This window comes from Antechinus flavipes, chromosome 2 (assembly GCF_016432865.1).
Source record: "Antechinus flavipes isolate AdamAnt ecotype Samford, QLD, Australia chromosome 2, AdamAnt_v2, whole genome shotgun sequence".
In the NCBI taxonomy this organism is placed as follows: Eukaryota; Metazoa; Chordata; class Mammalia; order Dasyuromorphia; family Dasyuridae; genus Antechinus; species Antechinus flavipes.
Window position 1 is genome coordinate 471613168 of NC_067399.1, and position 15784 is coordinate 471628951.

General features: G+C 35.3%; 1 protein-coding gene across 1 annotated transcript; it reads right to left on the reverse strand.

Moving 5' to 3' along the window:
* Positions 1 to 807: 807 nt before the first annotated feature.
* On the reverse strand, positions 808 to 12027 carry LOC127550602 (zinc finger protein 420-like). The gene is made up of 2 exons (XM_051979692.1): positions 11691 to 12027; positions 808 to 3074 (listed from the first exon to the last, which is right to left on the reverse strand). Exons 1-2 carry the CDS (start codon positions 11710 to 11712, stop codon positions 1864 to 1866), a joined length of 1233 nt encoding a protein of 410 aa, XP_051835652.1. The 5' UTR covers positions 11713 to 12027; the 3' UTR covers positions 808 to 1863.
* Between the last annotated feature and the right edge of the window lie 3757 nt (positions 12028 to 15784).

The following is a 15784-nucleotide window of genomic DNA, read 5'->3' on the forward strand; positions in this document are numbered from 1 at the left end:
CCTACTAGCAAAGATTGAGCATGGGCTACCACATCTAGTTCTCTACCCTTTGTTGTTTGTCTTGGTTCTTGAAGAGGACATCAACAACATCAGGGAAGTGATGTCAGATATAAACGAGGGAGGGCTGGGCAGAGTCACCTGCCTCACTTTTTCCTCCACAGCCTCCTAGGGTCAGTGGCAAGATATAGATCAGGATGACTGGAGATGACCCTGGATGCAGTGGGAGACCTTGGTCTTAACTGAGATCCATCCTTTAAGGCTCAGTTCAAAGTCTCTTATTCCCCTGAAGCTTTCCATAATACCCTCTGTCAGAAATCATCTTTATCTCTCAAAAAATGATGTTAATAATTATCATAATTACACTAGTAAGATACTTATTATTGATAATGATAATTGAATTAGTAGAGACTTTAATGATTTACAAAGCTCTATGCCATACTCAAAAGCTATTAGGTAGGTATTGCAGACATTATTATTCTCATTTTGACAGATGATGATACTGGGGTTCAAAAAGCACATCTAATTGGGAACTATCAGAGCTGAAACTAGAACTCAGATCTCTTTCTACAGGTCTCTTTTCATCACCACACATCATTTCTCATGGCACCTCTTGGAACACATACAAAATTTAGACAACATATACTTCTCTTATTTATGGAACTTAATGGTTTCACAGAGAGAAATAGAACTCATCTAAGATAACTAAGATTTTAGAATCTCAGAATTAGAAGGTACCTCAGAGACTATCTAGGCCATGCTCTGTTAGAAAAAGGATAGCACTCATTTGGAAATGCAAATTTTTATAAATTTATTTTAAATAAATTTGTTCTACTTTAAAGATACATTTCATAATCAATTATTAAAATAAAAAATTGATGGTTAGACAAATGAATCAGCAAAATAAACATCATTGGATCAATTTTTCAAAAGAGTTATTATTAAGGGTCCTAAAGTCTCCCCCAAAGCCTTCTCAAAGGTTTCTCTTCAATCTTAAATTATCCAAATTTACTCAAAAAAGGTGTTACTTCTCTTTTCAATTTATTTTTATTAAAAATAAAATAGGAATTATAAAATCATGTAGTGGCACAGTAATTATAAAACATTAATTTGTGATTGTACAATTTTGCTCTGTTCAACTGATTTATATATATTGTAGACAACTACATACTATAATATTATAGTTGATAAGATATAAGGCTTGTTTTCATTTTCATTAAAAAATTGAACATTAATTTGTTATTTGAAAATGATACCCTATCACATGTAGATCATATTGGACAAGAATTTAACAACTTTTCTAGGAATATGACTTATCTCATTGTAAAGACTACCAATTTTTAAATTTAATTTTCAAAAATACCAAAATTTTCAATTGCTTTTAAAATGTTATTTTTCTTTAAAGTTCATTACTTTATTTAAAAAATTTTAAGTCTAATAATTTGATTTTTAATGTAAACATTTTAAAGCTTATTTGAAGTTTACTGTTTTTTGCAAACCAAATTTAACATAGTTCCTACTGAAACTTGTAGGCCTTTGTAGAACATTATTTCTATGTTATAAAAGCCAGTATATTAAAAAAGGAAGGGGTACCCTTTTATGTTTCAACTACTCCAAATAAAATCACAAACTATGATTAGAAACAATTTGAGATATTTTGATTTAAGAATATTTAATTAAGGAAAGAATCAGCCTTAAATGAATCTTGCCTTTATTCACTACATTCTCAAGGTTCCCATTGTACTTATTGAAACACATATATATGAGTTTTCCTTATAAATTATGCACATAGGCTTTCCCTGTAGTAATGAATTTTCAAATGCTGAGTAAAATCTCTGCTTCATCTTTTTAATAATCATTCAGATACTAAAGTTTCTTTCCAATATGGATTCTCTGATGTCGAGTAAGGTTTGTACTCTGACTGAAAGCTTTCCCACAGTCATTACATTCATAAGGTTTCTCGCCAGTATGAATTTTTCTATGTTGAGTAAGGTCTATACGCCACCTAAAGGCTTTCCCACATTGATTACATTCATAGGGTTTCTCCCCAGTATGTATTCTTTGATGTTGAGTAAGATGTGTACTTCGGCTGAAAGCTTTCCCACATTTTCTACATCCATAAGGCTTTTCTCCAGTGTGAGTTTTCTGATGTTGGGAAAGGTCTGTAGTCCACCTGAAGGATTTTCCACATTGATTACACTCACATGGTTTCTCTCCTGTATGAATTCTCTGATGCCGAATAAGATGTGTATTTCGATTAAAGGCTTTCCCACATTCATTACATTCATAGGGTTTCTCTCCAGTATGTATTCTCTGATGCTGAGTAAGGTGTGTACTCCGGCTAAAAGTTTTCTCACATTTAATGCATTTAAAGGGTTTCTCTCCAGTATGAGTTCTCTGATGTCTAGTAAGATTTGTTCTTTGACTAAAAGATTTTCCACATTCACTACATTTGTAGGGCTTTTCTCCAGTATGAGTTCTTTGATGTTGAATGAGATCTGTACTCCATCTGAAAGTTTTCCCACATACAGTACATTCATAGGGTTTCTCTCCAGTATGGACTCTCTGATGTTGAGTGAGGTCTGTACACCATCTGAAGGCTTTTCCACATACTTTACATTCAAAGGGTTTCTCTCCAGTATGAATTCTTTGATGTTGAGTGAATTCTGCACACCACCTGAAGGCCTTCCCACATTCCTTACATTCATACGGCTTCTTCTCTGTACGGATTTTCTTTGATTTAATTGTGTCTGAATAACATTTGTGCTTCTTTCCACTTATATGGTCCCTCTCTCCTTTAGGAACTTTTTGTTGTACAATAAAGTCTGAATTCGGACTCACATCTATTCCTAATTCATTACATTCAGGATCTCTATTTCCAGTGAGGATTTTATTTTTGGGTAATGTTTTCTGACTCAAATTTCTCTCCTGTACCTTCTGAAGATTCCCTAATAAATCATCACTTTTCAATTTTTTACCCCTTGTGAGTCTTTTCCTTATTACTTCCTGGGATGAGACCTCTTCAGAAATGCTGTTGTTTTGAGTTGACTTTTTATTTTCAGGTTTCGTCTCCAACACTAAAGGAAATTAAAAAAAAAAAAGTACATGTTTTCTGTTCTCTGAACTAGGAATAAGGAAATTAATATAGAGTGAATAGGAGAATTAAACTTACAACACTGAGTACAAAGTGGAGGGTCAATATGGCACCATTAGATGAAAAGTTGTCCTTAGAATCAGAAAGACCTTTAGGCTCAGGTCCTGTTTCTAACATACTAGCTATGTGGCCCTGAACTTAACCATTCATTGTCCTAAAAACTTCAGTTATGGAGGGGTTTTCCACACTAAGAGTTTTCTATACAGGTGCAGCCATCAGTGCAAACATACAAACCAAATAATGAGTACAAGGCATAAGTGGCTTTGAAATGCCTGCCTGATTGACTGACAGTGAGCCTGAGACAGGAAAATGAAGTAATAAGCCCAAATCAGAGAGCCTAACTAAGGGACTCCTTGCTGTTCCTCGCACAAAACACTCCATCTCTGTGTGGCCCTCTTTTTCCCTTCTAGCTTTCTTCAAGTCCTAGATAAAAGTCCACCTTCTATGAGAAGCCTTTCCCAATTGCTCTTAATTTTAGTCCTCCCCAATTTATCCTGTTTATATCTTGTTTGCATGTAATGTTTTTCTTATTGTCCCCTCCCTTAAATCACAAACTCCTTGAGAACAAGGATTGTGTTTTGTCTTTCTTTGTATTCTCATCACTTAGTGCAGTGTCTAGCATAGGTAATAAATGCTTAATGATTGACTGACTCCCTGAAGTAAATCACTACTTTTACCTAGAGAATTCAGGGCCTAGAGAAGACCTCTGGAACTTCAGTTCAGAGGACCAAACAGTTAGACTGCAAGGGATCTCATGTTATTAAATCTAAACCTTTTCTTTTATAGATGATGAAACTGAGGCCATATTAATTAATTCACAAGCTTGAGGACATACAGGCACTAGGAAGTAGACTGGGATCTGAAGGCAGGTTTTTGTCATTCCAAATCAGTGTTCTTTTTTATTACATTGCACTTCTCCAAGAAACAATCTAGAAAGTTTATGAACCACCAAGTGTGCAACTAGTTGGTAGATAAAGTATGATTTTTTTAATATGTTGAAATTACTTTGTCCTTTTATATTAATTGCTAATTACATCTTCAAGTTTACTGAGAAATCAAAATCAGAACTCATTGGTCTACTGACCTTACTTACCGAGGTAAGCCTCCCATGGAAAACAAATGGTGAATTACATATTTATCACTGGGTATCATATTCAAAATTCCATGAGCACCTGAAGTGGCTACATCCTACTGTTAATCCCTGACCTTCTGAACCAAGTGGCACAAGTGATCCTTTCTATTCATAAACTGGACCTGTGGGGAGTGGGAAAGGGGTCCTACAATATGGTAAAAATTCAGAAAGCAGATAAATTTAATGAAACAAATATTGTGTTCAATTCAGTGGAGACTTTAATCCTATGAGTAATATGAGAAGATTAATTAGACAAAGACAGGCATCCAGAAGTGCAAGCCCAGTTGAAGTTAAAGAGCTCATATTTGTAGTGGACTCAGGATGGTTTCATTCAATCTAATACTATAAGCACTTATTAAGTACCTACTATGTACAAGGCACTGTGCTATGTATTGGGGACACAAAGGCAAAATGAAAACAAAAATCCCTTACCTCAAGGAGGTACTGGATGAAATGATTCATGATTTTTCCTGAAGCTTTTGTCGATCAAAAAAAGAGGAGAAACTAGATGGTAGGTCTAATCTACTATTGAAAGTCAGCAAGGTGGGAGAGTTTAGAAGGGGAAGGGAGTGAAGGTAAAGGTATCTTGTTGAAGTAGCTGACAACTAGATTAAGAATGGGTACAAAGTAAAATAAGGACTGAATAATAACGCTATATTCAAAACCCCCAAATTTCTATATTTACACCTGACCTTTCTATCAAGAGCTAGAATCACATTTCTAACCATATGCTAGATATCTCCACCTAAGTATTTTACCAGTACCTCAAACTCAATATATCTAAAACTGAACCTAATCTCTTTGCCTCTAAACTGTTCCTCTCTTGAATTTTCTTATTTCTATTAACAGCACTATTATTCACCCAGTGTCCCATTGTTAAAATCTTGGTATTATTTGACTCTTCTTTCTCCTTGGAAAAAGCTAACTTGATTAGTGACTGATTGAGAATATACCTGCTTATTTAGCTACTATTTCTGCTTGTTAGCCCTTAACTCCCAGAATATTCTTCACTTTCACATCTCATCCTAGCTATTCACTTAGAGCATCTCATCATCTTCCTGCCATTGTTCCCCAGTAGGACCATTATTTTCATACCAGACATAGACTTCCAGAATCCCTTTCTAGCTATCTCTCACATTCCACCTTTTTCCCTGGTCATGGTAATCAAATCAATATTACCATTGCTTCTGAAAAGGTCATGTCAATTTAATGCCCTATAAATTTAACCATCTAAACCTATGGCTCCCCAAAGTAAAATTTTCTTCCCCAGACATCAATATTATGTTATCTCTCTATTTTAGGATTTAAGCTTGAGATTAGAAATTGTCTATTTGTATTTGGATGGCCAGTGCTCAGCACTGGACCTTGTAAAAGTGCTTTGTACATAAAAAGCACTTAAATGCTTTTTCATTAAGCAATTAATTCCTTAATTTCTACATCCAATTCTACCTCTACAACCATGATTGTACTATTGTACCCATGAACTCTCTATTTTTACTGCTACTGCCTTAGAACAGGCTTTCATTTATGGGAAATATTACAATAATCCCTTAACAGTTTTTTCTGCCTTTGCTCTTTTCCTATAATGGCATCTCTCATTGCTGCAAGATTATTTACTACTTGTGTGATTCTCCTGCTAGATAGCTTTTCCTTTTGAGAGGCTTGTGATCATACTTTCTTGGTTCTCCTCTCATCTGTTTGGCCATTCCTTTTCAGTCTGCTATGCTATATTATTATCATCCATTTCATTCCCTCTAACTGAGTTTATATCTAAGGCCCTGTCTTGGACCTTTTTCTGTGGTTTCATTTGGTGACTTCATCAGCTTACTTGAGTTTAACGATCTTGTGTATGAGGATGATTCCCTGACTTTCAAAATATGAAAGAAAGGGAGGAGGAAGACTTCCAAGAAGGGAGCATAGCATAATTAGAGTCAGGATTTTAGGAGAGAGCATAGCATCACACATTTATTAAGTATTTACAAAGTAATCTATTTAACATATAAAGGACTGCTTGCCATCTGGGGGAGGGGGTAGAGGGAGGGAGGGGAAAAATCGGAACAGAAGTGAGTGCAAGGGATAATGCTATAAAAAATTACCCTGAACATGGGTTCTGTCAATAAAAAATTCAAAAAAAAAGTATTTACAAAGTGTCAGATACCATATTAGGTACTAGGAATACAAAGATCAAAGTTTAATAGCTCTTGCCCTCAGAGAGCTTATGTTTTAGCCTGAGAAGATAAAATGTACATATAGAATTATGTACAAAACAATACAAAGTAGTTTGGGGAAATTAATTTGAACTTGGAGGATCAAGAAAGGCTTCATGGCAAGAGATCAAAGCCTTGAAGAAAACACTAAGAAATGAAGAGAAAGACACAAGGCATTACAGAAATGGAACAACCAATGCAAAGTCATTGAGATTAGAAATTGAGTTTAGAAATGTGGGACCTTATAAAAAGAATAGTAAGAAAATCATTTTGGGTGCATCAGGAAGAAGAGCAATGTATAAGGATGGAAGAGTAGGTTGGAAACAAGTTTTGATAGGCTTTAAAGGGCAAACAGAGGAATTTCTATTTGAACCCAAAGGAAAAGAGAAGTCATTAAAGTTTATTGTGCAGAGCAGTAATATAGTCAGACTTCTGCTTTTGGGACCTGGGTGGAAGATTGTCAAAAGGGAGGAAAAGATAAATGGAGAACAATTAGGGGGTTATTGTAATAATCCAGACTAAGAGACATTTTTAAAAAAATACAAAGACTGGTAACAATTGTATAAAATGTTTTATAGAACAAAAACCACAGGACTTGGTACAATTTAGAACTTCAGAGAAAGAAAATATTAATATAAGCTAGAGGAGTCAGGAGAAGTTTCAAAGTGAAGAATTTAAATAGGAATTTTGAGAAAAAGATATACTGTAAGGAAAGAAAGGGTATTCCCAGCAGAGGATAGAAGACATTCAAAGACACAATTGCAAGAAAGAGTATGTCATAAGAAGGATGTGAAGAAGACAATGTAAAAAATTCAAAATTGTACGAGTTAATAAATTGTGACAACTGTGGAAGTAAGTACTGATTATATAATTGGAGGAACTATAAATGAAAAAGAAAAAAAGGAAGATTCTAGAGAAGAAAGAAATAAATAATCAGAAGATCAGAGTTTTGGAGGAAATGAGGAAGGACGTAATCCACAAGGTGTAAGTCTGGTTATGATGTACATATCTAGAAAAAGAGGGGAATGGGATTAAATGCTCTCTAAATTTATTTCTAGTTCTAATATTTTATAAGCCTATGAGCCTAAGCTGAGGGGAGCTTCCTTTTATGAAACAAAGGGGAAGGAGGAAAGAATAAAGGATAAATATTTAGATGCACATAAATATTTAATGGATTTCCCTATGGACTGGGAAATTGATTGTTCAAAAGAGGACAGCTAGATTCCATGGATTAAAGTTACAAAGAAGAGAATCCATCTCAAATGATTGGAAAACTTGTGAACAGTCAGCAAAATGGAACAGGCCATTGCACAAAGCAGTGAGCTTGACATGAAAAGCATTCAAGCCAGAGCCAAGATGGTGGAGTTAGCATTTAGTTGCCATAAATCTCCCATATTCACCTCCAAACAACCATAAAATAGCACCCCAAAACAAATCCTGGGGTAGCAAAACCAGCAAAAAGATAGGGTAAAATGATATTTTAACCCAAGAAAATATGGAAGATTGACATAAAAAGGTCTGTCTCATTTGGGCAAAAAGAGAACACATTCCAGGACAGGAAGCATCCTAGCAAGCCAGCAGCAAGCCCCACTTCAGCAAACCAGTGAGAGTTCTTAAGCCCCAGTGCATTTGAGGAAATGACATAAAAAATAACTAAAGGATGAGAAGGAGGAATATACTGAGTGTAGAGAACAAAGGGAGACATAGAATGCTATAGATTATTTCACATGAAGAAGTATGAAAAATCTGTTACAGTAGGGGGAAAGATGGGAGGGTAGGCATTTGAACCTTACTCTCAGACCTCTTGGCTCAAAGACGGGATAATATACACAATAAGTTGAATTTTGAAATCTCTTACTAGACAGTGAAGTAGGAGGGAAAAAGATCAAGATAAGGGTGTGTAGGGGTGGTGGGGGTAGGGCTAACAGAAAGAAGGACATGGTAAACAGAAAGAGGGAAGGATGAAAGGAGAGGGAGGACAAACAGGAAGAGGGAAATACACAGTGAATATACAGGGAAATACACAATAACTGTGAATGTGAATGGGATGAAGTCTTTCATAAAAGAGAAGTGGATAGCAGAATGGATCAAAACCCAGAATTCTATTATATGTTGTTTACAAGAAACACACTTGAAGTAGAAAGACACAGAATAATGGTAAAGGGCTAGAGCAAAATCTATTATGCTTCAGCTGAAGTAAAAAAAAAAAAGTGGGAGTAGCAATCCTGATCTCAGGCAAAGCTAGAGCAAAAATAGACCTAAATAAAAGAGTTAAAGAATGGAACTACATCATTGCATAAATAATGAAGTAATATGAATACTAAACATATGTACCAAGTGGTATAGCATCCAAATTCTCAGAGAAGTTGATTTATAGATTTGTGACCAAACAAGAGAGAGAATTATGAAATGAAAAATAGATAATTTTGATTATATTTCTCAAATACATAGAAACTGAGTCAAATTTATAAGAATGCAGGCTATTCCCAAATTGATAAATGGTCAAAGGATATGAACAGGCAGTTTTCAGATAAAGAGGTCAAAGCTATCTGTATACATATGAGGAAGTGCTCTAAATCACTTTGATTAGAAAAATGCAAATTAAAACAACTCTGAGATACTACCTTACAGCTATCAGATTAGCTAATATGACAAAAAAGAGATAAAGTAATAAATATTAGAGAGGATGTGGGAAAATTGGGACATTAATTCATTGTTAGTAGAGCTGTGAACTGATCCAATCTTTCTAGAAAGTAATTTGGAGTTATGTCTAAAAGGCAACCAAATTGTGCATACCCTTTGATCCAGCAACCTCTAGGAGACCTAACAACAAACAATAACAATATCACTAATGGCTCTATATTCCAAAGAGATCATAAAAAGAAGGAATGGACCTACATGTACAAAAATATTTATAGCACCTCTTTTCATGATGGTAAAATACTGAAAACAGAGGGGATGCCCAATAATGAGGGAATGGCTGAACAAACTGTGGTATATGAATGTAGTGGAATATTACTGTTCAATAAAAAAATGATGAACAGGTAGATTTCAGAAAAACCTGGAAAGACTTGTATGAACTATGCAAAGCAAAATAAGCAGGATCAGGAAAACATTGTTTACAGTATCAGTAATTCTGTGTGATGATCAATGATGAATGACTGAGCTCTTCTCAGCAACACAAAAATCCCAGACAAGTGCAAAGGAGTGAGGAAGGAAAATGCTATTCACATCCTGATAAAGAACTTGCGGACTCTGAATGCAGATTGAAGTATACTTTTTTTCACTTCTTTTTTCTTTTTCATGGCATTTTTTTTCTTTTTGATCTGTTTTTTTCTTTAACTATGATTAATATGGAAATATATTCTATGTCATAGTATATGTATGATCTATATCAAATTGATCATTTTAGGAAGAAGGGAGGGAGAAAAATTTGGAACTCAAAATTTTATAAAGATGAATGTTCAACAGAGGATAGTTTACCTGTCAGATCTTTGGAGAAGGAGAAATTAGAGAACATTATGAAATGCAAAATGGTTAATTTTGATTATACTAAATTAAATTTTTTTTGCACAAAGCCAAAGCAGCCAATATTAGAAGGAAAGCAAAAAGCTAGGAAACAACTTTTACAGCCAATGTTTCTAATAAGGATCTCATTTCTAAAATATATAGAAAATTGAGTCAAATTTGTAAGAAGATAGGTCATTTCCCAATTAATAAATGATCAAAGGATATGAACAGGCAATTTTCAGATGAAGACATTAAATTAATTTTTAGTCATATGAAAAATGCTCTAAATCGCTATTGATCAGAGAAATGTAAATTAAAACAGCTCTCAGATACTGCCTCACATCTATCAAATTAGCTAAGACGACAAGAAAAGATAATGATATTGCAGGGGATGTGGGAAAACTGGGACACTAATGCAGTATTTATGGAGTTATGAACTGATCTAGCTATTCTGGAGAGCAATTTGTAACTATGCCCAAAGGGCTACAAAACTGTGCATATCTCTTGATTCAGTAGTGTCACTACTGGGTTTATATTTCAAAGAATTCATAAAAGAAGAAAAAGGACTTTCATGTGCAAAAATATTTATAGCAGCTATTTCTGTGGTGACAAGGAATTGGAACCCATCAGTTGGGGAATGGTTGAATAAGTTATGGTATATGAATATAAAGGAATATTATTGTTCTATTAAAAATGATGAGCAGGATGATTTCAGAAAAGCCTGGAAAGACTTATATGAACTGATGCTGGAGAAACATTGTAACAGTAATATCAAGATTATCTGATGATCAACTATGATAGACTTAGCTCTTCTCAGCAATGTAGTGATCCAATACAATTCCAACAGACTTCGGATGGAAAATGCTATCCACATTCAAAGGGAGAACTATGGAGACTGAAAGTGGATCAAAGTATACTTTTTTATTTGCTTTTTTCTCAGTGTTTTTCCCTTTAGTTCTTATTTTTCTTTCACAACATGACTAATATGGAAATATGTTTTAAATGATTGCACATGTATAACCTATATTGGTTTGTTTGCTCTTTTGGGGAGGGAGATGTTAAGGGAGAGAGAGAAAAAAATTGGAACTCAAAATCTTACAAAAACAAATGTTGAAAACTATCTTTACATGTAATTGGAAAAATAAAATACTATTGATACAAAGTCAAAAATAATGAATGCTAAAATAATGAATGGCATGTAATTAGAAAAAATAAAATACTATTTAAAAAATTCAAACCAAGGCAGGGTGATGATCAAAAAAGTGATTCCTACATTGGGTGGGAAACTAGATGATCCTGCATGTTCCTTCCTATTCTAGGAAATGCTAAGGTTTCTGAGGAGACTCATACAAGTGGAATTAGTTTTCTCCACAAGCTTGGGAAGCTTTAAGGATTTATCCAACCAACATTTCCAAGATCCCACCCCCTCAATAACTGTTACTGACAGTGATTCCTGTCTTATGGGTTTTCATTAAAGGATCAGAAATTGAGGGGTTGTTTGGCCTAGAGAAGAGCTGAAGACTCTGAGTATCTAGGTTTGATGTAAGGCAAAGTATTCAAACAATTAGAGTTGCATATATGTGGACTGGGCATCTCAAGAAGAAATAGTGGGATTCTCTCTGAGAATATTGGACTCAATAACCTTAATGGTGCTCCCAACTCTGGATCAGTGATGTGTTTCTTTACTCACCTGGACTTTTTCTTTTTGCCATCCAGGGTTCTTTTCCTTGCTCCAACTGGGAGATCACAGTGGGTTTGGAAACTTGATGCCCTGCTCATAGGTAAAAACAAGAACTCGGGTATCTGTGCTGGGTATAAAGATTCATCCTAGGATTGAGTCCCAGCCCCTTGGTCTTCAGAATCTCTGAAGGATGAGATAAGTGCAGTGCTATAAGAAATATAATAAAACTACCTATTTATGAATATCCTGTTTTTAAGTCCCAAAGGAGTCTAGAACTTGAAAGTCAAACCCAGAAAAACTCTTCGGAGGCTCCACAGGTTTTTAAGAACCATGGAAATAAAACAGCCCAAAGGACCAACTCTTCAGTCACAAGAGAAGCCACCCTTACCCAGGGAGACCAGGTTCCTATAGTTCTCCAGCATCACGTCCCTGTAGAGGGCTCTCTGAGCAGGCCCCAGACACTTCCACTCCTCTCTGGTGAAGTTCACAGCCACATCTTCAAATGTCACTGATGCCTGAAATGGCAAACACATTTCTGCTCAACCTGGGACCATCCCCCCAAATGGCAATGAGAAGAGCTGGTAGCAGAGAAAGTGGATGAAATTATATGTGCTGATTAAATGAAAGATTCTGAATGTTCCAAGTCAAATAAAGTATTTACTGATTTGCTACTATGTATAAAAGTGTGCTCAAATCTATCAGAAGAACAAAGAAATAAAAGACATGGTCTCAAACCCTACCCCCAAATACTGTGCTTATTTTTCTGTATTTACTTATCTCTGAATATATTGTTTTTCCCAGTAATATATGCTAATGGTGGGGACTATTTCACTTTTTTAGTACCTCTAGCACCAATCACAATGCCTAGCACAAGTGGGCACTTAAAAATGCTTATTGAATTTAGTTAAATTAATTTCACCTGTGTTCTTCTTGCTGCTTGGAAATTGCTTTACTCTTTTTTGACTATTACATTGCCTACAGTAGTTGTTCCAATCTTTTTCTTTCCTAAAATCACCATTCTTGCTCTCTTCCACTAAGCGATCTCTTATTTTTACTGAGAAAACAGAGAATCTCTACTGTGAGTACTATCCTTTTTCTCAATTCCACATCTCAGCATCTTCCCCTATTCTCTCTTCTTCGGTTCCATTCTCTCTGGAATATGGAAACTCTTTTTTTTTTCTTTGCACATCACTTTGATATCCTTGTTTTGCATCTCTCCTGTGAAGGTCTAAACCTTTAATAATTTCTTCCTCTCTCTCTATCATCTTGTATCTGCTGGCTTTTGTGATTTTACAAACATGCTCAATTCTTCTTCATTCTCAAAAACACTTTTCTTGATCTTAGTCTCTCCTTCAGCTATTGTCCTGTATTCTTCCAAAAAAGCTATCTATACTGGTAGCCTCTACTTCCTCACTTGCCACTGTATCCCCAGAGCTGGAGGTTCCTAGTTTCTTTTCTTTTCTCTTTACAGTCTTTTGGTAACCTCATCCATAAGTTTCATTTATCTAGACTCATCACTCCCAAATCCAGTCCTTATTTTTCTCCTGAGCTCCAATCTCACATCACCAATCTGCACATCTTATGTGCATCTCAGACGCAATACATCCAAAACAAAACTCATTTTCCCTTTTACAACTGCCCTTCTTCCTAACCTTATTTCTGCCAAGAAACTGCCACCCTTCCAGTCACTCAGGTTCACAAACTCAGGCCCATCCTTATTCTTCATTCTCCTTTAACCTCCATCCCTATTCATTTGACATTCATTGACTCTTTACTTTCCATGTATGTACATGCTATTCAGTCATACTGAGGTATCTTTTGATTCCAGTCTGTACCATTCCATTTCCTGTCTCCATGAGTAATCCAGGCTGTCTCCAGATCTGGAATGTTCTCCCTCCACCTCTTCTTTGGGAATCCCCCATTCCTTTTAGGATCCTCCTCAAGTTTGGCATTTTCCACTGCTTTGTGTTAATTTTATTTTCTTCTTTGACAAAATATATTTAAATTCTGAGGATGACCTCTTGGCAGATAAGTAATGGACTGGGGTTGCAGAATGAGATATATATACTTTCAGACATACCCCATATAGTGATTTGTTTTGCTTGGCTACACTTAGTAGGAAGAATCTCTATCTGAGTGCAGAGGAGAGTTGGTGGGTAGAAGTATGAGGAAAAAGAAAAAAAGGAACAAGAGAATGTTAATGAAATATTAAAAAACACACAGATAAGAGCAAAAAGAAGTTCTGAAGGACATGTTAAATTTAATATATATTTAAAACCAAACTATACAATAGAAGTACATGATTTCATATACAATTCTCTTTTCTGTGCTTCTTGGCATATTAAAATGTTTATATTTGTTGATGTTGCTAAAATAAATAAGAAACAACATTTTTTTCTCAAAGAAGTGAGAAAAATGTAGAGAGTGAAAATCTCAGCATGTGTTTCTTCAGGAGAGTAAAAGGAGTTGAAAAGAACATGAGTTTGGAATTGGGATGTTGGTCAGGGTCTCTTCTTTGGTGACTTTCCTACTAGATCTCCTCAGATGATGATAAAAAAGCCAGGAAGAAGAGGTTTAGATTTTTAGTATGTGTGGGAACAACAGCCTATTACATCCCTCCCTCATTCCAATAAAATAATTCTCAACTAGTCTCACTCCATTCCAAATCTTTCCTGGGTTTTCTTTCTCTCAATCCTTTCCAGGAGAAACAGCCTTTCTCCCTCCTATACACTAATAATTCCAGGGATACCTTTCCTTCCATGTGATTTGCCAAGGCCTATTAAGTGGAAAGAGCAGATCCATATCCTATGAATTAGATTAGATGACCTTGGAGATTGGTTCTGAGATTCTGTCCCCTTCACTGGTTTTTTCTTCTACTTACCTGAATGTTTCTTATTCTTGTATTATTTTCACATTATGAATGACATAGTTGATTTGAAGGCTTTGTTTCTACTATTAGCCCCAAATACAAAAATGATTAGTTATGGTTCTAGTGACTTATTATGTTATGAATTTGTCACTCCTCTGCCTCCCCCCCAAGAAAACTAGAAACTATTCAAGGTAAAAAATCATACTTTCATACTTCCAATTTGGTTTGTTCATAGACCCTAATACATTTCTGAGTACTTCAAAATTACAAATGATTTGTCAAATGAGCATGTAAACATCTGGTAGAGAGGAAAGGAGACTAGGCAAATTAATTTATTCATTCAACCAACCAACATTAGGTACCTGCTATGTGCACTAGGGATTCAAAGACAAAAAATCGAATAAATAGTTGCTGCTTTCAAAGAGTTGGAGACTGTGTCATGATTCTTTCCTATATGAAAAAAGCACAGCTCCTGAGAGCAAATAATAGGGGCTACCCTGTGAAGGATAGTATTTTGTTAGGCAAAGAAGTTCTAGGAAAGTCTCTAGGAGAGAAAGAAATGTTCTACACTCAGAGATCTAATATTTCAGGAGAGAAAAAGGAATTCCAACTTACCTTTGATTTGACTTTCATGCTCCAAGAAGCCATTCCCTCCTCTTTGATGCTCTCCTCTTGAGGAAAGGCAGAATTTTGAAAAGGCAAAATTGGACTGGGGAGAAAGAAATCATGAGAAAAACCATTTTGTCTTATAGATTCCAGACTCATCTGGCTCAACCCCATTACATACCAGTTGGATATCATCACCATGTTCCTTAAGAACAGGTGTCCAATCTTCAGTTTAGAAGCAGTCCCAACCCTTTTCCAAGATAGGAAAAAAAAGGCGCAAGAATAAGGTTTCTTGCATCTGATACTCTGAACCTGTGGTTCAACCAAGTCCCAGGAGATAGAATCATATCCACCCTGAAATTCAGGACCTATTTACTTGAATTTATAACTGTTCTCATGTGCAATATGGGATAAGAAATATAATCTTTCTGAGATGTACTTATTGAATGAAAAAAAATTCTATTTTCTATTTCCTGTCCAGAAAAGCTGCTGAGGTCCCTGGAGAAAACAGCTTTATAAGACTCAGCAACCATTCAATCAATTTATAGCTAAACTCCTGTACAAAACCTTCTACATTCTACCTTCATTTTCTCTACTTTTTTATTCTCTTCTCAAATCCTTGCAGTCT

Coding starts and splice junctions, on each gene's coding strand:
- LOC127550602 (XM_051979692.1), bottom strand. CDS start 11,712: ATGGCAAAAAGAAAAAGTCCAG. Junction 3,075..11,690: donor GGCAAAAAGAAAAAGTCCAG/GTGAGTAAAGAA, acceptor AATTTCCTTTAG/TGTTGGAGACGAAACCTGAA.